The 24,998-nt window shown below is 42.5% G+C and overlaps 1 protein-coding gene across 1 annotated transcript; it reads left to right on the forward strand.

The window, feature by feature from the left end:
• Positions 1 to 1,363: 1,363 nt before the first annotated feature.
• LOC137340443 (fascin-like) lies at positions 1,364 to 24,758 on the forward strand. The gene is made up of 5 exons (XM_068002878.1): positions 1,364 to 2,345; positions 16,540 to 16,696; positions 18,857 to 18,978; positions 21,358 to 21,525; positions 22,261 to 24,758. The coding sequence occupies exons 1-5, from the start codon at positions 1,526 to 1,528 to the stop codon at positions 22,461 to 22,463; spliced, it is 1,470 nt and encodes a 489-aa protein (XP_067858979.1). The 5' UTR covers positions 1,364 to 1,525; the 3' UTR covers positions 22,464 to 24,758.
• Positions 24,759 to 24,998: the final 240 nt, after the last annotated feature.

Raw genomic sequence — 24,998 nt, forward strand, 5'->3', positions numbered from 1 at the left:
TGGCTCTCTTTGATCAGCTGAAAATTTTCAAGGTGTTCAGTCACTCTATCCTTAATTATAGACTCTAGTAATTTCCTGACCACAGATGTTAGGATAACTGGTCTATAATTTCCCGGTTTCCCTCACTCACCTTTCTTAAATAGCGGAGTGACATGTGCAATTTTCTAATCTAAAGGAACGGTTCCTGAATGGAAAGAACTTTGGAAGATTATATTGGCACTGGCAGTCCTCCAGTGTCTGGTCTGCGTGGTTGCTCCTCATATATGAATCTAGATGGTGAGTTCTGGTAGGCTACTGAACCATTAGGAACACCACAGTTCAGTCCAATTCTCCCTTTTCTGGCAGGGATCACTGAATAGTAATCAGAAATGGAAATGCTGACTGATTTTTCCCCTCCACAGATCAGGGGTGCTGAGGTTAATTGTGGTGCCCTACCTAAACTCATCAAACTCAGCACGATCTGAGGATTGAACTTGGGCCCTTCTGGTCTGCAGTTTAGTACTAACGACAGCTTGCATTTATATGGCGCCTTTAACGTAGTAAAAGATCCCAAGGCGCTTCATAGGAGCGTTATCAGACAAAATTTGACACCGAGCCACATGGATATTAGGGATAGTGGCCAAAAACTTGGCCAAAGCGGTAGGTTTTAAGGAGCGATTTAAGGATGCAAGAGAGGTGGAGAGGTTTAGAGCACAGAGATCTCGGAGGGTTGTAGGGCTGGTGGAGGTCACAGAGATAGGGAAGGGCGAGGCCACGGAGGGATTTGAACACAAGGATGAGAATTTTTAAATCGAGGTTTTGCTGGACTGGGAGCCAATGTAGGTGAGCAAGCACAGGGGTGATGGGTTAACATGACTTGGTGCAAGTTAGGATACTGAATTGGTGCAAAAGCATCAGGGAAACTTCTAACTGTGACACAGGATTAACATAAATGTCTCCTTAGTTTGACTGAGGCCATCAGGGAAAACCACAATTAAAACTTTCAAGGTTGAATCCTGTGATTGACATATCAAACACGTCCTCACTTGCAACAAGGTGAGCCCACACCTTATTAAGCACCGATGAATTACCCAGTAAAATGTAGTGTGTCTTTCAAGATCAAGTGAAAATGCTGCTAATTTCCTTTGTCAATTGGCCACAAAAAGAGCTGCCAAGTTTGTGTGGGATTTTTTAATCAGAAATAAAAACATGCTACAAAAAAAAAAATAGGTTATCGAACCAGCGAGAGGCATTTGTATGGACAGTGAGACACACTGCCTTTGCATTCATGTAGAGACCATGTTCTCAGACTTGCCTCTGATCTCACTCTCTGCTGGAAGGCGGTGCTGGCCTGACGTCAGCCGCTCTATAAATGATGCCGCGGTTAGTTGGGATTCAGCCTTGCTGGGGGAGGCTGAGGTATCGCAATTCAAACAAAGGGCTCGGATACAAGCCGTGCAACAACTATATATATATATACACACGCACACTTAAAAAAAAAAACACCGTAAATTAAGAAAAGCACAAAATAACCAAGCCTGCAGTCATGCCAGCCAACGACACCAGCAACAGCCTGCAGATCCAATTTGGGCTCATCAACTGCGGCAAGAAGTACCTCACGGCTGAGGCGTTTGGTTTCAAGATCAATGCATCGGCCACCACCATGAAGAAGAAGCAGATCTGGACCCTGGAGCAGAACGGCGACGACGCGAACGTGGTCTTCTTCAAAAGCCACCTGGGGAGGTATCTGGCCGCCGACAAGGATGGCAACGTGTCGTGCGACAGCGAGAGCCCGGCTCCAGATTGCAGGTTCCTCATCATTGCCCACGATGATGGTCGCTGGTCCCTTCAGTCCGAGCCGCACAAGCGTTATTTCGGTGGCACTGAGGACCGCATCATTTGCTTTGCCCAGACCATCTCGGTGGCTGAGAAATGGAGTGTCCACATCGCTATGCATCCTCAGGCCAACATCTTCAGCGTGACCAGGAAGAGGTACGCGCATCTCAGCTCCAAAGACGAGATCGCTATAGACCGAGATACCCCCTGGGGGGTGGACTCTCTCATCACCTTGGTCTTCCAAGATCAGAAATACAGCGTCCAGACCAGCGACAACCGCTTCCTCCGCAATGATGGCCAACTGGTGGAGAAGCCCGAGAAAGGCACGGGATACACCCTGGAGTTCAGGTCAGGGAAAGTGGCTTTTAGGGACTGTGAAGGCAAGTACCTGGCGCCATCGGGCCCCACTGGCACCATGAAGTCTGGAAAGAGCACCAAGGCGGGCAAGGATGAGCTCTTTGTCCTGGAGCAGAGCTACCCACAGGTGGTCCTGAAGGCTGCTAATGGCAGGAATGTTTCCATCCGGCAAGGTAAGAGTTAATGTGAGCACAAACTGGTGTTTTTTTGTGTGTGACTAGCAACACTGCTCCCCCCCCCCCCCGCCCCGATCTACTCTAATTGAGAATATTGTAATAAAGAACAACAACAAATCTTACTAAAACATTTCTGCGTATGTTCCCTTTAAAAGGCTAAATGGTTATCTTCTGAGATTAAGAGTTCCAGTTCCCTCAAATTCGTCTGTTTAGGGAATTATTTGTTGGGCTTGGAAGAATTTCTCCAACATGGCTTCTAATTTCATTCCAATCCATTGTGTCCTTGTAGGAAATTTTTGAAAGGGGTGACCCTAGATAAATACCTCAAATATCTATCCATCCTTTCCTACCTCCCTTAGTAACGGTCTTTAATTACTTTGGATCGTATGGCAAAGCAAAGGTTAAGTAGCTCAACCAAGCCCCATTCTACAATCTTCCATTTGCAAATGCTTTTGATTCAAACGAGACCTTGTATTAAATGTGGACAACAATATAACTTACACTCGTGGCCTCCTCTACTCCTGTAATAGTTTTCCAGACTCCTTTATGGAAAATTGGGGAATATTTATTTTTCAATCTAGGACGTCCAAACGAAGGCTTTTATTTGCAATAACGGTCTTTCACAGCTGTTCATTGCTTTGCTCCTTCATTAAAGAGACGGTATAATCGTTCCATTGTGTAGTGAACAATCCAACATTTCCTTACAATCCTCTGCCAACAAAGCTGCTGCCTTCCCCCCCCCCCCCCCCTTCAAAGATAGAAGTGGAATTGGTTTGTGCAATAGTCAGAACCCAGCGACCCACATCGATGATCACACGACTGCAAAATTTATCTTTTTGTAAAACAATTCTCTGTACTCAACCGAAATTTTAAAAGTTGATACGGGCATGATGGGCCGAATGGCCGCCTTCTGCGCTATAACCATTCTATGATTGTAGTATTGAAATGCAGCCCCCTAGGTGTGATTTTTTTTTAAAAAACTGTTCAGAAAATGAATAGTTGAAATCTCACCAGACACTTTATTTTATGAATATGTGCATGCTGAAATTCCCCTTACTGCTTTATCTCTTTTTATATAAATGAGGTATTGCATAACAAATTGGCTTCAGACACAACAAAGGAAATGTTCTGGAGTCTACTGAGAGCGTTTAAGATGCACTCAACAAAATGGGGTTCAAGTAAAGATGCGAGCTGCAGCAGTTTATTTTATGCAAACACATAACTGATTTCCTTCCCCCGCCTTTTTTTTAAAAACGAGCTGCCGTTATGGTATGAAATATACATTTTAAAAATCCTTTAGCCGTGCAAAAATACTTCAACGTGATCTCACCCGTGACTAGAGAACAAAACCAGATGTGTGTTATTTGAGCTCTTAAAGGGAGGATTTTGCTGCAAGCGTCGAGTCTGCCGACAAATATAATTTTGGAGCCTCGCCTGCTAGAGATGCATCCTGCCGTTAAAGGCTCACCTGTGTGCAACATTTCGCTACTGCATCCAGGCTATGTGTTGCAGTAAAATTAACTCTTGTGTGCCTATTCTGGTCCGGTATCCACAAACGATAGACTGTGCATCATATCCCTAATATACAAGGTAATTTTCCTCGTATTTTATAAAATGGGTTTTGATTTTATCCCTGTGACCTTGAGGATCAAATATTCTCCTGATCACATGGAGGATTGGCTTTTTTAAATTTACTGGACTAGTTTAGCACCGATTTTGTTAAATCTAATCTGGGCAACAAGTATTTATTAAAAGGCACGGCAGCAATAGGTCAGACCTAATACATCACTGAGTGCATTGTATTTGTATTCATACAAAAAGGAGGCAAAATTCTCATTTAGCTCAACAAAACTGGGAAGACCTAGTGGCCCACTAGCCCCAGTCACATCAGCACTGCATCTTGAGATTATAAGCTGTAAAAGTGTGACCATTCTTGCTCTGATTTGAATTACATAACTGGCATTTATATAGTGCCTTTTTATCATAGTAAAATGTCCCAGGGTGCTTCACTGGAACATCAAACAAAATTTGACACTGAGCCACATAAGGAGATATTAGGACAGGTGACCAAAAGCTTGGTCAGAGGTAGGTTTAAAGGAGCATCTTAGAGGAGGAGAGAGGCACAGGAAAGGAATTCCAGAGCTTAGGTCCTAGGCAGCAGAAGGCACAGCCACTAATGGTGGAGTGATGAAATTTGGGAATCCTCAAGAGGCCAGAATCGCAGAGCGCGGAGATCTCGGAGGGTTGTAGGGCTTGAGGTCAGAAAGGGAGGGGCGAGGCATGGAGGGATTTGAAAACAATACCACCTTGTGCAAGGAGTTCTTCCCTTGAAGGACACTGGGCAGACTTGTGCACTTCGAATGGTGTAGGATACATCAGCATGTCCTTTCCCAGTGACCCTTTCACTTGATCTGCTTGAGGAATGGATTGAATAAATCCTTCAATAGAATATCCTTTAGCTCCTGAATTTTAGAGATGCTTCATCTTGACAAAAATAATTGTGGTCCATAAACCAGAAATTCCTACTAATGTCACATCTAGTGTAGAAAATGGGCATTTGATAGGCCTGAATTTGTGTGTATTAAATTTTCATGTAGCTTTTTTGAACTGTTTCCTACTAAATGGAATTATTTTTTATGAACCAGCAAATAGAAGAAACCCGTAGCTGCTCTCATCCTCCTGTACCCAGCTGTGACTCTGCATGGCAATATTCCCCTCCCTTTGCTTGTTTTTGCTAATTGGACATCAGATCCTTTTTGCAACTTAAAAGGGGAGGGGAAAGAATTGAACAATCCATGCATGTCAACATTTTTAAAGGGAAATCTCTCTCTTTGCTGCTTGGGCACTGATGGAAGGGGAAAGCCACTTAACTATTTTGGGCTCCACTCCAGAATTGGGTTCTGGCCAATTTGGATTATTTAGCCTACAAACAATTTTTTGTGTATATATACAACACCTCCTATAGTAAATGCTATCTTAACACGTGCTGTGTGTGTCTCAATGTTCTACCTTATGACTTGTTGCTTCCTTTTTGAAATTTATATGAACTTAACCTACTTGAGATTTGTAGCAACTCCTCACAGGTGCTGCATCCTTCAACGTGTTGGGTTATATGAAGCTGCATTTAGAAATCTATGGGAAAGAGGAGAATCACAAAGTACTAATGCACTGTACTGCATTATCTGTTGCATTACCTGTTGCATTACGTGGTGATGTAACTTAACCACACCGTGGCTGCAGGTTGCACTGCAGCAACTTGCCAAGGTTTCTTCAACAGCACTTCCCAAACCCGTGACCTCGACCACCTAGAAGGACAAGGGCAGCAGCTGCGTGGGGCCACCATCATCTCAAATTTCCCCTCCAAGTCACACACCATCCTGACTTGGACATATATTACCCATTCCTTCATTGTGGCTGGGTCAAAATCGTGGAACTCTTTACCTGGCAGCACTGTGGACTGCAGTGGCTTAAGTAGAAGGCTCACCACCACCTTCTTATGGCAACTAGGGATAGGCAATAATCCTATTGGCCTTGCCAACATTTCCCATATCCCAAGAATGAATTTTCAAAAAAAAACACCACCTATGACTTAATGGAATACCAGTGGGGGATGAATGTTGGCCTAAAGTAAGATTTTCAGTGTTCTGAAACTCTCAAATGGCATGTTAAAGGGACATCACCTTTTATTTAAGAACTGCTGGGAATTTTGGTTTGCAGGATTCAGTGCCTGGTATGTTTGTAGTCTTTAACAGTCCAAGTAGTCTCCAATAAACAATGAAAATCTTAGTATTTGAATTTTTTGTAGTGTTGATTTGTTTTAAACTCAAGCATGACTTTTTTTTGTTTCATTTAGTTTTTAACTCAGTTTCAATTGCTACTAACTTTTTATGGGGTTGAAGGTATAGCTGGAAAGTTATCCTCTGCTTTACTAATTAAGGTAACTGTATTAAAATGGTTAATCAACATTCCTTGTTGGGAGAGGTAGAAGCACTAAGAAAAGGTTCACGTTCATCACATCACTTATTTGTAATAATGTGATTCAGTGTAACTGGACTGATCATGTTGCCAAAATTCGCCAAGCACTTTTTGGTGTCCCTTTTTTAATGAATAAATTTCAACGTATACATTTCTGAAACTCCTGAAGTATATTTCATCATTTCCTGATTGAGCACCTTTCACTGGTTCTGTAACTTCTCTCAAGCAATTCAGTTGAGACAAATGTGTTAATTGTATCCATATGATTTATAGCAATTAGTGTTAATTGTATTCAGGTGGTGAGTATCAATTGGGGACTCTTGTATCCGTTTGAGAGCTTGTCTAGGGTGTGGAGTGGGTAATATGGATCTGTGAATAAAGGCTTGGAAGCAACTGAAGACCAGGCACTAGTATTCTATCCCTCACCACCTGGCCATCCAATTTATTACAAAATGTTCCAAAAGACATGCAGCTAACTCGATGCTACTTTTTATAAATTTTATTAAAAATGGTTTATAGGTTACCCTAAACTATTGCACTCTTGCCTGAGCAAAATGATGCTATTGAATGTCTTCAAAGTGGTCAGATCAATTCTAGCATTTCAGTATCAGTATCAAGATGAACAGCCTCCAATATAATTAAATAGACTACCATTTCATTTTGCTGCCCCTTGCACTTGTGGGAAAAATGGCCCCACTGACTGTTTACAGGTAAAGATGTGTTGAGCTGCACCAGATTCCAGAATGTCTCTGCTGATGGTTAATTCTCAGTCAAGGTAATGGCTGTGCAAATTGGCCTTTGCATCCTTGGGTTAGCATGGGGAAAATGAGCCCATTTCCACCCCCAATTGCTATTCAGTGGTCCCTGCTGCTGCAAGTGTAAGTGTGGTCATCTGGTAGAGACAAGATGGAGCTTGGCAATGATCTCTCTGTAGCTGAATAGCTTGCCAGTGCTGTGGTGAGGCTTTTACATTAATAGTGATGAGTTGTTGGCGTACCAAGGAACCTGCAGCTCTGTCACTAAGGAGTTCCTTTTGGGAGGGGAGACATTTTCATAAAAGTATTAAGCAACATCTTGCGAGTATTTTAGTTTGTGAATTCCGAAGGGGTTGATTTTTGAATTTTGGCTGGCTGACTGTTCTGGCGAAGAAGCAGCAGCCACGATTTTGACAGCCTCAGGAACATCCTCCCACAGGTAGGTGTGCTCGGAGGGGGTACGTGATGCCGAGGCCAGGCCTACAGTATGTTTTTATGGAGCCAGGAGGAGCACCTCCTTCATCCAGCTCCACACAAAAAATCATTTATTAAAATTCTGGGCGCTCCCTGACTGGATGCCAGTGCACATGGGTGGGGTGCGAGCTCTGTCCACGTCCCTGGAAATTGCAATCAGGGCCATAATTACACCATTACGGCCCGGATTTGCATGAGAAAGGGACCAAGTGCTAGTTTTAGGTAGGCTCCTGTGACAGTTACAGCATTGCGGTTAATAGGGCAGTAAGACTACTGACCCCATTTGTAACCCCCATACCTAAGCCCAAGTAAAAATAAATAAATCAGCCCCAGAGTTTGAGAAGTACATGGGATCTAGACTTTGTGCACAATTTACTGTTTGGTTACCTCATTCAGTTCTCTAATTTAAAATCTCATATTTTGACATGTTGAGTGATCCTGTGTATTTATTTCATATTGGCAAAGTACACTCAGCCCAAGAGGAAGGGTGGGAGAGATTGATGTGAAAGGATTTGCATTATTGGTCCTTGAGAGCAAAGAGTTTATGCACTCTGTAGACACTTAACTTTATTGCAGATTCATGAAAGCAATTCAGCTGATCACTCCAAGCCAAATGAACTGCCAACAAGCTTCTAGCTCCACATCCTTGGTATATTGGGACTTATAAATAGCAATAAATTAATCTATGATCCATAAATGTAATGGATATGGTTTAGTTGAGCCCAGCAGCAATAGAATTATTTTTGGCAGAAGTAATATCTGCTTGGCAAATAAATTATATGTCTCAAAAGTCAAGCATATCTTCCCTTTTTAGGAGTAGACATTTTTTTTCTCTAGCTCCTTTACCTGGCCAGATCCGGAGAGATTGTCTTTACCATCACGAATGCTGTGTAGTAACTGATGATAAAGAATCACTAATTGAGCCCAATGGCCATTGAATAATTATGCTTCTGTAAGGTCCCCGTGCCAGTTCTTTCTAACTGAAAAATGACCACCAGGCAAAGGGGTAGTGGAAATCTGGAACTCTTCTCCCCCCCCCCCCCCCCCCCCCCCAAAAGGCTGTGGGTGCTGGGTCAATTGAAATTTTCAAGTCTGAGATTGACAGTATTTTTTTGCTGGGTAAGGGTAGTGAGGAAATATGGAGTTGAGGTACAGATCAGCCTTGATCTAATAAAATGGCACAACATGCTTGAGTGGCTGAATGGCCTACTCTTTCTATGATGTTTTGGTGTCATTGCATGAAAGTGGCTATTGTAATACAGCATTGCAATGGTTTTTCTCTCTCAATGCACAGTTCCCTGGCCAAAAACCCAAGTGGGAGCCATGTTATGTGAATGCTCCTCTTAAATTGGGCTAAGAGGCATCCATGAATAGCCAGGCGATCCTTCCTACCTTCTGTTCAACAATAGCACCACCTGAAATGGGAGGAACTCAGCTTTTGTCTCTTGATTTTGTTGCCTCCATTTTAAAGGAAGTCCCCTATCTCTTGCTTTGCATCTTTTCCTGATGGTTTACCAATAGTGGAAGATCTGTGAACCCATTACCTACCACAGTGCTAGGCTGGGGTGTTGTACCTTTTTGGCTCTTGGCCTATTTTTTTTTGGGGTGGTTAGATGTAACTGGAAGTTTCTCAAGTGAGAATACATAGTCCTATTTCAGTTGAGAAATCTAATTGAATTAATGGTTTGTATCTGGGGATTTCTTGGTCTCTTGGAGCTTGCACTAAGGAGTGTCTAAGTTAATGCATTGTAAACAATTTTACAACACCAAGTTATAGTCCAACGATTTTATTTTTAATCCCACAAGCTTTCGGGGGCCCCCGAAAGCTTGTGGGATTAAAAATAAAATCGTTGGACTATAACTTGGTGTTGTAAAATTGTTTACAATTGTTAACCCCAGTCCATCACCGGCATCTCCACATCATAAGTTAATGCATGCTTTGTTTGTCTGCAGTTTTGAATCTTAAGTAAATCCCCCTCTTAATCTCTATAAAAGCAATTGCCCAGCCCATTGGAACTTGCTGGTTTGTAAGTACTGTAAAGTATTGTGGATATCACTGTGTTGAGTTAGTCAGGCTTGTTGCACACACATTCAAAATGGAGCTGGATGAGTATTATGTTTACACTGAATCCACATGTACTGTACATGCTGGCAACTTACTTTATCACTGAGAATCGTTGATCTCTGGAGTATCTACTAGTATCTAATCTAGTTCTATGCTTTCGTAACTTATACCTGTGTCTCCTGGTCCTCCTTAACCTATCTAGCTGTAATAACTTATTCATTTGGACCAAGTCTAATCCTTTCATTGTTTTAAAGATTTCAATCATATCTCCTTGAAGTTTTTTCCAAAATAAAAAGCCCCAGGTTGCTAACCCTGTCCTGGTAGCTAACGCTCCTTAAACTAGGAATCAGTCAAATGTCCCTGCTCTGAAACTTTTCTAAGCCTCTATATCCCTCACCATGTGAGGGGCCCAAAACTGGACATAATAGTCTAGATGTGGCCTCACCAAGGCCTTGTACAAAAAGGATAGTTTTTTTTTAATTCAATTGTCCTGGCGTCCCAGCCCCCTCGCTGCATTTGTCATGGACCTTCAATGAATGATGCACTGAGGCCCACTGGAACTTCTCCAGCTCAGCTGCTGTGAGCACGCAACTCATGTCTGGTGTATTCGTGCTTGGGATTGCCCCAACCCAAGTGCATCACTAGCAAATCTCTATCCTTTCAGCCTGTAGGAAACAGTATGATTAGTCTCGTCACCATACAAGTGTATTTCCAAATACCTCCACAGCAGCTTAACGACCAATCTCAAAGTGGACAAAGGTTCATTTTAAGGAACTGATGTCAGGAGCCAGATGTTGGAGAATTGCAGTGTGTTACAGGTGCCCTCTTGTTCTAAACTAACCTTTTTTTAGTTGGTTGGAGACAAGGTCCAGGGAGTACAATTATTGCTAGCTGTTTCTTTGTCACTGTTCTAGTGCTGTCTCTCTCATACTCGCTGACTGCGTGCTATGTTTTTTGATGTACTGACAGAAGTCTGATTGTATTATTCTTTATTTGACCTGCAAACCCTCTTGTTTGCTTGATTTGGGTTTCATTTCCCTTCCCCACCCCCCACTCTCTTCACTGAAGCTGTGCATTCATTGTACTTCCTCTTGTCATTCAATCTTCTAGCAGCCATCCTTAGACCTATTCATACGTGGGTGTGAATGCTTTTTGTTCATCAAAGCCTACTTGCATATCTGCAAATGACCCTTTCCCCAGAGAGAGAAAAGCATGTTGGCCATGCTGCTGTAATCGTGTAGCATTGAGTTTACGCCGCACGTAAATTTTCCACATTACAATATGAATGGATGCCTTTGATAAGTCAACTTTATTGACCTGGGTCATATGGGGTAATCTGTGGTATTTTGCTCAGTACCTTTTTTTTTCTTTCCTCCCTCCTTTTTCTTCAGTGGATGGCATTCAGAAGGTATCTTGCTGCTCTCATGACCTGACTTTTGACCCTTGCTGCTGTCATGGCAACCCATTCTCCTGGCTTGAGGTGCATTAGTACAACGGCTGGGTTGAGTAGCAGCAGCCCATCAGCAGCAGCCCATCAACGCTAGCTCCAACTTAGACTAAGGGTGGGAGGGGAAAAGAAAACGGGCTCAAAGGAGCAAATGGCCATCTGGAAATTCGTGATATCAGGCCTGTCCAAGCAGAGGGCCAAATCTTGTATAAACCATGATTGACTGCCCCACATTTTTTGTATGTTGTGCCCCTTCAAAGGCCTAGATGTAAACTTTGGGGGTGGGGGGGTGGCAAGCAATGTAAGCTAGCCCCTGTGAAAGGATTAACCTTGACATGGCATTTGAGCTTGCAATGTGCTATGTAATCAGTAACATCTGTGAGAAATAAGCTGCAATCAGGGGAAAACGTGTCTACTAGTAATTGGTTTTGAATTTGGGCAACTTGCCTTCTGAAAAGCAAATGATATTTAGTGGACAGGACACTGCAAAACCAGTCTGAAGTAAAACCTAATTTGAAATTTTGAATTCTATTGGCAATCATCTGGATTTGCATACACTCTTCAACATGTTTAGTATTTTGCAGTTGCTAGTAATTTGTTTGAGAATATTGATTTGGTTCACATCGAGTGAAAGGTGATCAATAATTTAAAAATAAATCTTGACTTGTTGTGTATAGCCTTTTGAAAGAAATTAGCTTTTTTTTGTCTGTTTTTAAAATCCCATTCAATTACTTTAATTGTGAAGGCCCTTTTATTTTTGAAAGGATTCAGGAATATCAGCTGCCTGTGTGTGTTTGCCTGCTTTCTTCCTCTTGTTTTCTCTCTCACTTTTCCCCTTCCCCCCCCCCCCCCCCTCCCAAACCAACAAAACAAATCTTGAGGCAATCTAGAGGTGTGAGACAATAGTGATTACATCGCATGTGGCACTGAACAAAGGCTGAAATTGGCCTTCCTGCAGCTGTGGGAAGCTTGCAAGAGCTGAGCTATGTATTTGAGTTCTTAAAGGAGTGGTGTCTTCCCAGATGCTTCACCTCTATTAAAAACTCACTGCACATTGGCGCATGTTGGGCAGGGTAGAAAGTACAGCTGCAAAGTGCTTTGGGGCATTCTGAGGATTGTGAAGGGCCCTATATAAATGCAACTTCGTTCTTTCTATACAGCTGTCCTATAACATACCTGAAGCTTGGTGTCAAAGTAGCTAAGTTTGTTTCCCAACACTGACATCCCTCAGTTTGACCACTATGTTTTGTTTAATAAAGTAGGCCACTAAGCTTACCACTAACAGATTTGCATTTACAACCACCTATTGCACCTGTGGTTTATATACAAAGAATACATTGAAATAATGGGATTAGACAATTGGAATTGGATACAGTTAGGGCAGAAATGTGATGGGTACAGCAAATCCCACTGTAACTTTTAGATGAAAGATCAGTTATTCAAGTGGTGATTGAGGGAATAATACTGGCCAGGAACCAGGAGTACTCCCTGCTCCTCTATTATAGCATCACGGGACTGTTTATTGTTCACCGAAACCAGTAGATGGGGTGCCCTTAAAAGGATGGAGTCTCTCTCAATGCAACACTTTCGTGGTGCTGTACTGGAGTGTTGGGCACATAATTTGTCCCCAAGTCCTGGAGTGGTTCGTAACACACTCAAACCTTCTAACTTGGGCAAAACTGCTGTGAATGGAACCAAGCTGACCCCTTAGTAATGCCCCAACTGAAAAATGATGAAGAGGGGGAAAAGGATGGGGGAGACTTGGGCACAGTGTCTGGTGACCCTTGCTGCAACTGCATGTATGGGGTCATCGGTGAAGACAAATCAAGTTTGGTTGTGTGGCTACTGACTCTCATCTAAGTTCATGAGGGCAGGCCACCTTGAGCATGGTGCTGGAGGTCATGACAACTTTCAGGTGATTAGGTGAACTGAGAAAATTGGAAAAGGAACTACATAAAATTAAAACATATAATTCCATTAGCTTAGTTATGGCTTCCATTTTAAATTTCTACACTGTCGTAACTGTTAGCCTTGTTATAAGTAGTTTCATAGCTGTAGCATCCAAAATAAGGTGTTGTCTATTTTAAACACTGTGTTCAGCTCTAATTGTACTTGATTCCAAAGCTACTATACAGTTGCTTCCTCTCTGAAGAGTAAGTCTATAATGGGATGAAGAGAAATCCTTTGATTTCTTTTTCAACCTTCCCACTTCCCCCCCCCCCCCCCCCCCCCCAAAAAAAAAATTGCTGTTGCCATTTTAAAATTTCCTTCCAAATTCTTTGGTACTTGAAGGTGGGGGGAGGGGAGAAGGGAGGAGAACAACTTTGAAGTGGCCCATAAAAATTCTTTTCTTTTTTTAAAAAAAAACTACCACAAAATATTTTTGGAAACATACTTTTTTTTTAAAAGTGCCATTCAACGCATAACATTAAAATTCATATTATGCTACAGAATAATGAGACAGCTTTTTTCAGAGTTCATAAATTTCTTGAATTGTAATTTGCTGGTGACTTTTTTTTAAAAAAAAGTAGTTTCTCAACACTACTATGGTAAATACTCTGCCCGCACCCCCCCCCCCCACCCCCACCCCCCTCAACTTCTCTTGAACAAGAGCATCTTAAGCTGGCCATGGGTTGCAGGCAGATTCCAACTGGCTGGTCTGGCCTATAATCTGACTTGGGGTTTTGTGGGTGGGGTGGAATGTTTTCAACAGAACGCTAAGAAGCTGCTATCCCATTTCCCTCGTCTGGATGACCCTATATTTGTACACTTTCCCACAGCTCGTTTAGAATGAGCCATAATGGATGTTGGAAGTGGAGCCACTTCCTTGGTAACTCAGCAGGTCTCTTCCAACTTGGTGCTGTATTTGAGCTGATTAACTTTTCCTGTTCCCAGATGCTGAGTTTTCAAAAGTGTAACTATGCGTGTTAAGTCTTCCATTTTAAATTTGAATCTTCTAGGCGCACTGTTTTGGGACACGTTGGGCTTGATATTAGGAGGGAGGCAGGTTGCCAGCAGGGGGTTGACTGGGTACGTGGGTAACCCACCCAACAAAATCGGTGGGTTCCCCACGCGATCGTAAGTAAATTGAAGCCACTTACCTTGGCTTCCGGGTTTCGCGCTGGAAAGCTACGCAGTGGGCAGACTGCACACCCACGTCATAGGCTGTCAGCTGGAGGAGCCCTATTTAAAGGGGGAAGTCTGCTCCCAGGTTTAATGATTCCTCACTCCAGGTCCTACAAGATGGGGTGAGGAGGAGGACAGAGATCTTCTCCCCGGCGGACGGGAGGAAGTGGCCTGCCTCTGCCACCAGGAAGGCCTGGCTTGAGGTGGCAGAGGAGGTCACCAGCACCACCAACATATCACTCACCTGCATACAGTGCAGGAGGCTCTTCAATGACCTCAGTAGGTCAGCCGAAGTGAGTACACTTACTCATTCCCATACATTCTGTCTGCCACATCACCGCACCCCCCCACCCCAAATCTTCTGCACTGCCAACACTATTCCATCACATCACTCCTCACAACCACTCAAAGCTCATCCTTATCTTGCCTGCACTCACTCACCTCGCCAGTACTCATCCCACCACTACCACTCAACCCAATCCTCATACAATCTCATGGCTCTATCTCATACTCTCCCTCTGAAGCATCTCCTCCACGGTCAGCCTCGCCCCACCTGCCACTACCTGTGCTGCAGTCACAGGGCATGCATCACATATGTGTAGTAGGAAACATAAGGCAAACGTGTTGAGCATGAAGGGGATGCTCAAGGGTGTTTGAGGTTTTGTCATGGTTTTTACTTGAGTTGATCAGAAATCAAATATTACATATTGTCACCACTACTGCCACATCTTGGCCATTCTTGACTGGCTTGTGCCCTTTTGTGAGGTTCTCAATGCGCACCCTTGATGCCACCCTACAGTGGGTGCATGTGTAGTTGCACAACTACTTTGTGCAGGTGCCAGTTGCACAGCACTGTGTTGTGTAGCTCCACGTGGCGGAGGTGGACGGCATGCCTGGGGAGGCTGGTGATGTTAGTTGTCCTCCAATGGAGTAATGAATGCAGCAATGGAACCCCCCCTCCCCCCAATCCTGACTGTCAGGGGGTCCACAAAGTAGGTAAATGTGTTTGGACAGCAGAGTTTAGGGTTTGATTTAATAATTTGGAGTGTAGAGACAACTGTGTGGCAGGCAAAACTTTGAGGTGACAGTGCCCTCCTGCAATGAATGAGGGTTTACCCCGCACCTGTTAAATGGACCTTTGCAGCTGCCGCTGGCTGAACATGTCTGTTTAAACAGGGAGTGTTTCCCCCAGCATGGGAAACACGCTCTGGGTAGTCCCAAATCCGAATCCTCCTAAAATCTCCCAACTAATGAGGTCTGTAAATGACCTCAAGTACCCAGATAACGAAATTAAGTGGGATCCCACTAGCTTTGATTGCCGGTGGGAGTCCCACATGCGGGGGCTGCACGCACCGATTCACGTCATTGGGGAACCCAGAAGTGGGCGGTTTGGAGCCGGGCTCTGGACCCACTCCGGGAATCCCCAATGTTAGGAGCTGCCCTGCCACGAACGCACCGCTCCGCCATCCGAAAATTGACCCCCTTGTCTAAAATGAAAGGCTGAGTTGTCCTATTGGTTAACGTAGTTTAGAAAGGGATGACTACAACAAAGTTACTTCCCTGTAGTAATGTTTTCTGCTTCCAGTTTCCTTTCGTGATCGAGGACCAAATTAAAACTTCTGGTCCTCCAAGGAGGCTGTTTTCACTTGATTTGAGTCTTTGGTCTTTTGTCCAAAACTGCCGTGAGATTGAACCAATTCTTTGTCGTTGAGAATTGCTGTCATTTATATCTGTCCAAAGTGTACTTAAATATATTAGGTCACAGTTAGTTAGTACAACTATTTGGGATTGGTTGCCTTTTTGTCTTTTTTTAAAATTGTGATCTCGAGCTCTCTTTTTTTAATGTTGTAAGACTTTGAGTTTACCCCCCCCCCCCCCACCTCCAGTTTCTGGACAACCAACTCCTCAGTGCAATTCACTGACTTGACTTGCTGAAGCACAGTGGATTCAGATGCTTTGGGGTAGAAATGCGTGTTGGGCAGAATCGTATCGCCCGCCTATTGTACATCCTGCCCCATATTCAATTGTATTAAAATCAATGGTACTAAATATCTGGCAACCAGCAGCAGATAGAAAAAAGTCCATTTTGCATTATTGCCTCAGACAAATTTCTACCCCTTTGTTTTCATGCTGATCTGAGTCTTGAGGGGGCCCTTAGTGCAATTGCTAGCATTAGTTTTGCTTTACACAGATGCCAAGAGGTGCTTGTGTATATCTGGGTTCAACCTGACTGAAGCAAAGCAATGTGATTTGGTCTGATTGGTTTTCTTGTGTTGCTTGAAATGGAAGGGACTGAGTCCAGCTTTGGCCCTGCTATAAATCCTGATGTATGATTTTTGCTCTGGAAAGGTATGGACCTGTCTGCTAACCAGGATGAAGAAAGTGACCAGGAAACATTTCAACTAGAAATCAACAAAGAAACCAAAAAGTGTGCTTTCCGAACCTGCACTGGGAAATACTGGACTCTGACTGCCAATGGAGGGGTACAGTCTACTGCCTCTACAAAGTAAGTGTACAAAAACCTATACAGCAATGAGCCATGGACTGCAATGATCTTGTGTACAGTCCACATCCATCATTGTTCAGTCATATCTAAAGACATTGTGGTTACTGTATGAAAACCACAAGCATTCAGTAAACTGAGCTTTATAGCATGATGAAACTACCACGATCTTTAAAGTTCTGGCCACTTTTTTTGTGACAATAGGATTGGTACAATCATGATGCCTAAATGTTCACAACTGGGTGGATTTTAGTTCCTCCTCCCCCTGAGGAATACTTATTTTTTTTTTAAAAATTGTGTACACTTCTAGTCAAGTCACTTGTACAGATCCTGTGATTTGCTGTGGCCTTCCTATATCCGTTTGAGCTGTAGTCAAATACCTTCAGTGTAGTACTTCCTTTTTTAAGTCTCCATAATATTGAAGAAATGAAGCTTTGTGTGAATAGAATCGTCTACTGAAATGGCTGTAGAACATCCAGTCTGTAATGAACAGATCCTCTGCTCTGGTGTCATCTGAATATTTAATATAGTTTGTAGTGGTGGAGTTATTAGGAATCTGATGACTACCAGTTTTTGAATCCTGGTGGGAAAAACTTTAGAATCCTGAACATTATAGGGATAACCATAAACTAGTTAGTTTAAAGCTTGTCGATAATTATGCCACGTCACTATGCAAAATCAAACCCAAACTAGAACATTTGAAACTCTACCAAGATTTAACTTGACCTTGGACTGCAATATCATGGCTCACCTCTGACACTCAATTCCACGAGTTAAGACTGGCTTTCTCCTCCCTAATGCAATGGTCACCTGCAGTGGATTATGTGAACATTTCTGGCTCACTTCTCAGAGAATTGATGCATTGATGGCACTAAAATAAAGATTGTTTTAAACTTGACTGTTGCATGAAATGAGCATTTAATGCATGATTACCGTATTAGGCTCCATTTTCAGTCAGTAGAGCCTAATCAGTTGTTGAAAAATCTTGTGTTGGAATAAGACACTTGCTACAAAGATGATGTTGGAGTTATAGTGCGGTAGAAGTGGTTGATGCTGTCTTTTTTTAAAACAATTAGTGCCGTAAGGGTAGGGACTAGTGTGGGCTTGAGACCCAATCTGAGCCATGTTGAGTGGAGGCTGCAACGTCTCTTTGCAAGAAAGAGAAAGTGGGAGAATATTACTTGAGCTGTCCATGGCAACTGGAAGCAGGGCCCATGTCCAGCTTCTCTGCTGCAGAGGTATTGGATCACAAGGACAAGGACGAACTTGTCCAAAATGCCTCTATTTAAAAAATTAGTCTGCGATCACCTTTTGGGCCACCATTTGGATAGTTATAGGGCTTGTAGGTGTCTTTTTTTTCAAAAAAAAAGACAATTAGTAAATTTCAAATTGATGTGTAATTGTGCTAATGCTATAAATTTTTAACTCACTTGAAAATGAGGCAAGAATTAAAATTCCAAAACTTAGGTACCCAATAGTGCTTGTTAGGTCCCTTGCATAAAATGACCTGAAGCAGGTTGAAGAATAATCAAGCGTTCCTGGAATTATCAACCTTGAGGTTATTCTTGATTGGCACCCCATCCACTACCCTAAACATTCACTCCCTTCAACGGTGCACAGTGGCTGCAGTGTGTACCATCCACAGGATGCACTGCAGCAACTTACCAAGGCTTCTTCGACAGCACCTCCCAAACCCACTACCTCTACCACCTAGAAGGACAAGAGCAACAGGCACATGGGAACAACACCACCTGCATGTTCCCCTCCAAGTCTCACACCATCCCGACTTGGAAATATATCGCCGTTCCTTCGTCGTCGCTGGGTCAAAATCCTGGAACGCCCTTCCTAACAGTACTGTGGGAGAACAGTCACCACACGGACTGCAGCGGCTCAAGGAGGCGGTTCACCACCATCTTAGGGGCAATTAGGGATGGGCAATAAATGCTGGCCTCGCAAGTATCACCCACATCCCATGAACAAACAAAAAAAATAAACTGAGGCAAATTACAACCACCAGCTGGTGCTGGGTAAGGGTTAAATTGTTAAAGTCACTGCACAGTAACAGTGACAATGCTTTAAGAAAAATCCTGTTCCCATTTTAAAAATGAAATGGCTTTTTCAGCCTACGAGGAACTAATTACTTTTTTCTTTTTTGTTTTACAGAAATGGCAACTGCTATTTTGAAATTGAATGGCATGAGAGGAGGATTGTTCTGAAGGCTGTCAATGGAAAATATGTGGCAGCTAAAAAGAATGGGCAGCTTTGTGCCAGCATAGAGACACCAGGTAAGTCCTGGCTTCCAAACTATAGGTAAACATGTTAAAGACTTGCTTTTTGTGGTGGTGCTTCTTCTAGCTTCTCTTTTCCCTCCCCTCCTTGCCCCCCCCCCCCAGCATTGTATTTTGCTAATGGTCACGACTGAGGCAGTGTTTGGAGTATGTGGTGCCATGGCGAAGTGGACATTGGTGTGCAATCCATAGTTACCTGCTTTATCATTCTCCCTCAAACAAGAGTGTGGTTACTGTGTCGTCCCACAGCATATTTTGCATATTTAAGGAGAAATGGGAAAAATGTACCATTTTACCTTTTTTAGGAATATATTTGTTTTGTATTCTACACATCACTTTTGAAGATTTTCCACTGCTAATCTGTTGACCTGTTTGCTACCTTTTTCTGCCCAGTTAAAATGGATAGTAGTCTTAATGCACTGTAAAGGAATCCTTGCACTCTTTAGTACTGATAGAATACTTCATTAACACTGCCAACCTCCTTTTATCCCCTCCGTATCCTCTGAAAATGTTATAACTGTGAATATTTCTGTCTGACTACTTTTTTATGAATGTTTTGTGTGTTCAAGTACATACCATTCAATCCTGACTCCAGTTTTTTAACATGTTGATTCTGTATTTTTCTCAAGTCACTTTTTTGATTTATCCCTTGCACCATCTGCATCAGTGTTTTTATCTCTGCCTTTTTTTCCCTTTATTCCAATAGATTTATTAATCTGTGTCTCTGTCTGTGTCTGATGCCTCCTCCTTTCCCCCAGCCCCCCCAACTCCACTCCTGCCATAGTAGGTTGAATCCTCCTCATCTGCTTTATTTATCCTCACTACAAGGACATTGGTGTTTTGGTTCAGGTGAAGGCCATCCCTTCAGTCTAGCCTTCCCTTGTTCCAGAGATTGCGGCAATGCCCCAAGAATGTGAACCCTTCCCTCTGGCACTACATGTCGACTGTCCTAATCTTCCTTTACTTAACCTGTCTAGTGCATGGCACAGGAAGCATTCCTGGAATTATCACCCTTGAGGTTTTGTTTTTTCAATTGTCTAACTCTTTTTAAACTCCCTCAAAGACTCAAACCAATTTTTATTTTATTTCCAGAGGCTCCAATGTGAACCATGACTTTTAGCTGCTCGCCCTCCCTTTCAGGAAGCATTAACACAAATTTAAAAGTTGCATGTAGACTCCTGTACACAGATATTTAAACCTAAAGATTTTCTTATTGGAAATGTGACTGAAAATTCCTATTTAGCACTGGTCCTGTTAAAATCTAAATCAGCCAGCAGATTTTGACCATGTTCCTTTTTTTGTTCTGACCGAGTCCAGAACTTACCATGAAGTCTTTTTCCAATCTTCCATGAAATGAGGTGTTCATCATAGTCGGCACTGAAGTAGGCAGCTGTTGGTTCCAGTACCTTTTTGTGAATTGCAAAGTAGTGTGTAGTGATATAAGATTCTTCTGTTGAATATTGGCAGAGGAATTTGCTGCAGATAAACTCACTTGTTTGAAGGGTGCGTGTGAGTCAGTATTGAATAAGTTGCATACTAACTCCCCAAGGAATTTGATTTCCCCCCAGCACCCCTTTGTGAATCAAGATATTTGATTATCATTGGATCATCCAACTACCAGGATGTTAGAAGGCAAACTAGATGGCCCTTGTTTTTTTTTTGCATCTAGCTAGCAATTCCTATTTAAAATCGGTGCACTGATACCAGGTGCAATACGCTGGCACTAAGCCATGCCATCTTTGGAGAGGTGTTTTGAATCAATGATCTGATTGCTGCTACAAGTTTTCCCATCTGCCAAACCTTCTGCATTGATTTTTTTTTTATACTTTGAGCTCCTGTGCATCTTGTTCGGTATTCCTGTTATGAGATTTTTTAATTAAAGTACTTTCTTCAGTGTAGGAGTTGAGCTGAAAGCTCACTTACTGCACTTTCTCATGGGAGACTTCTATCTTGTCTGAAGTGATTCCATACTTCTGCCTAAACTGAACCTGTACTTACTCCAGTCAGATCCCTGCCCCCGACTATTCCCAGAAGCAATATGACCAAAATAGTTTTTATCGTTTTCTCTTTTCCTCCCCCACCCTCACCCAAGGTTTCCCTCCTTTCCTGATGGTGTTGACTTGACTCCTTGCTGGGGTACAGTGCCATGGGCACTGGTGCCCTCAGGCACCTTGTTGAAGTGGCCGTTTTCATGTAAGCTTTGACTTTGAAGAGCATCATAGCCAAGCCTAATCCTGTCCTCCCCAACATCCACGTGTACACTTTCCGTACAGGTTGCTGGTTAGCAGTGAGATTCTGGCACCTTTTTTAAACTGGATATATCTTTTAACGCCCTATTTACTGAACTGTAAAGTATTTGTTTTTTCCATTTTCAAGCGGAGACTGAAGAATTTGTAATGAAACTCATCAATAGGCCTATAATAGTTCTTCGTGGAGAACATGGCTTTATAGGATGCAGGAAAGTGACTGGAACTCTAGACTCAAACAGATCTTCTTATGATGTCTTCCAGCTGGAGCTTAATGATGGTGCTTACAACCTCAAAGGTAAATAATCCTACTTTGTGTTTATTCTTTGCAATTCTCTCCTGAAGGCACAGAATCCTTTAGGATATGTTTTCACAGATGCTGGTATCTCATCCCAGTGGTCGTTTTTATGTTTTGTTTGAGCCTGGACAGTGTAATACTGGTGGACTATTTTACCATGAAGGGCATCGCAGTTGAATCCATTCCTGTTCTTCCATTGACAGCCACACATGCATACTTTCCACCAGGAGACACTGAACAGAGTAGGAATCATGCTCTTCCCCTGAATGGCCTATTCCTGTTCTTATGTTTGGAAGTACTGTCCTGCTTGCTTGCACAGAGGGATTGTCGAACCTGGACTATACCAGGCAATGCTTTAGCTAGTAGGTATCGTGTGTGTGCTCTTGTTTACTACCCAGTCTCCTGAGCCACATTCGAACCGCAGTCAGTTCAGTGATATTCCCAAAGGCTTGGAAATAAATCACCTGCCTGCCCTCTACTCTCCTGGGTTTCTTACTTTTATTTAATACAAAGCCAGGAGGCAGACTGATCTGCAAATATAGCACATGATCACTAGCCACTGAAAGTGCTGTTTAGATAATCCCTGCCCCAGGGATGGATATAGGTAAGATACTGTAACTTAAATGGAGTATACATTTGGTATATTAAGTTTATTTTTGATACAATCTTGCTGTTCTGGGCCAAGACTTTTTCCCCATACTGGTTCTTATATTGTGTTAAACTCTACTGTTCTAGATTCTACTGGGAAATACTGGATGGTTGGGAGCGATTCTTCAGTCACCAGCAGCAGCGATCAACCTGTGGATTTCCTGTTCGAATTCTGTGATTACAACAAAGTTGCAATTAAAGTAGACGGGAAGTATTTAAAGGGGGACCATGCAGGTGTGCTGAAGGCATCTGCTGATGGCATTGACTCCTCAACCCTCTGGGAGTATTAAATGCACTTTATTATGTGGCTTTCCGGCGTCCTTTCTTGCAGTAGTCCTACCATGGGCTGCAATGCCTGCCTGCCTATCACAACATATCACAACCAATTTTTTTTTTTAAGAACAGATTTTATATATTTGTCTTGGCAGTAGCTGCTATTAAAGGAGACGGTATCATTTTCTCCCTAGACCTATGCAGGCTGTATAAATCAATACTACATGACATTCCCTTTAGCCTTCCCTTTTTTTTTGTGTTGGGGGTTTCCTGGATATCTGCAACTTTGGCATTGTCAAAGTTATGGTCGAGACTTGCTTCATGTGCCTCTGGCCATAGAGTCCGGCTGCTGCACCAGCCAATGCTCTGATTGCTAGCCACATTCACGAGTACTCCTGGTCTTGCCAGGCTGGGAATTCGATGGCCACTTGCTGTCTCCCCTTACGATGGGAGGGGAGGGTGCAATTGATATGGGAGTACCTCACACACTGACTCAATATCCAATCTCATTGGCCATGTTGGAAGCTGTGGAGGAGCAGGTGAAACATTTTCAGCAGAAGGCAGTTTAGTTCTCTGGGCTTGTCCACAAACTGCACTCTCGTCCTCCCAACTGCTTGAGCAGTTTTGTTGCAGGTAGCATTTTAAAGCTAACTGAACTCTTGCACTGAACCCAGTCACCGCAACTCCTTGGTTGTCATTGTAACTGAAGATGGCATTACAGTAGGAGTTATATCCACTGGTTCTAGGAATCTTCAGAAAAATAATGAAACTGGTACAAGACAATGGTGTAGGGTCCTATAGGACTTCTCAATGGGCAACATTTTTTTTTAAAATGTCATCTCCCGAAATAAAATTGTGTGAATATGGAATGACATATGCTGGTCTTGAGTTGTGCATTTCTATTCTGTTTATCCATTTTATAGTTCAGCAAATTACTTTTCATAATGCATAATTGTACTAGAGAGAGCATGCCACGTGTTAGTGATCAGGGGTTTGTATCTCACCGGAGCCACCAGACCATAAGTCCTGATTTTATTTCTACCATATGTTTGTGCATTTCAAGTTTGAGCTTATTTGGTGCCATCTTTTCCATATTCCTCAAAGGATCCAGTGTGCCTCATGTCCCACAGTCACTAAACAATTTTTCGGAACTCATCAGATTGGGCAAAATACTGGAACCAGCCATCTTGCCTATTGCTGGAACTGGAGATGGGGACTTGGTCACATTAGCACTTCCCCAATGATCAATAGCTACTGGAATATTTAATTTTTTTTAAAAAGGGGTTATTTCTGGAATGTGTAAAACTATAACTCTCCTAGAACTGGAACAGCAGCAGCCCTGCCTCAAATCCTACTCAAATTCCCATGTGCCAATATTTCAGACTAAACTGGATACCCCAGTAAGAATTGCAAACCAACTCTTAATTAGAAGGACCCTCTCAAACATTGAAGTGATCCACCCTGGCCAAAACTTTCTTCTTTGACTTAACTGAGGTGGATTCAAAATCTGGCAAATTTCAATTTTTGGGCTACCTTATCAAATAGCCAAAATGTAGCAATTGGGTTCTCAACAAAATATATTCATTAAAAAGAATTGGAACTTCCAAGGCAGCCTTTTTAAAAAAATATTTGTGCATTTGCTGGTTCTGAGTGAAAGATGGGCAGGCATTTGGACCATAAACTTCTTTTAGTGGTCCATGGTAGGATCTCTTAATGCAGTGTTGCAATCACTGAGCAATGTACTTTATGGAGAATGCATGTGTTCTTGTAACTTGTTGTGGAGGAATAATATTGCCAAAACCTGCTTCTCTTCAATGTGGAACCTCTTGAGTATTGTCCTAGAAGCAAATCCAATTGAGATGAGGAAGCTACTAAGGATCACGCAAGTGCTGTAGTCTTCCAGTTTATGGTATGTTCTCTTTAAAATCTACCCATTTTTTAAAAAAAAAACATTGTATGTATGGTCCAGAAAGTAGGGAACCTTTTTAAGTGTTGGTTACATCCTACAGTGCAGGAAGTTCAGGAATTGCTTGATCCAAAACTCTGCTTCTGTGTCAAGACACTTTCAAATGTTCTTTTATAAAAGGTCAGGAAACGCTCAACCATAATTTATCAGGACATTGAAAATGGTGCAGGCTTTTGTTAAAGGTGTCACCTCAAATGTTGAATGATTCCACCCAAATGTATCTTGTAGAAGTAACACTGTATTCCACTTTATTTTGGACTTTTTCTTTAGTTTTTTTTTGTACATGTCATTTGTATACATTGAGGAATGTCATGTCAAATAAAACAAATGTTGCATATGCCAAAAATCAGCACTCTTGCAGTATTTATCAACTGAATTGTATTCCAAATTGTGTCAAATTGACCCTTTTGTAGCATGATGGGCTTTTTTAGGGGGGGTGGGGGTGGTAAAGGAGTAGAACCTAATGGCCTCCTGCTTCCAAACCAAAACCTGCCCACAAGGTAGGATTTACTAATCCATGGACTCTAGCAGCTGCTGCTGCTGCTGCAAGAGGAAGAAATCTGAAGGTGTTACTTGCTGCTTTCTC

This window comes from Heptranchias perlo, chromosome 22 (genome assembly GCF_035084215.1).
Source record: "Heptranchias perlo isolate sHepPer1 chromosome 22, sHepPer1.hap1, whole genome shotgun sequence".
Classification (NCBI taxonomy): domain Eukaryota; kingdom Metazoa; phylum Chordata; class Chondrichthyes; order Hexanchiformes; family Hexanchidae; genus Heptranchias; species Heptranchias perlo.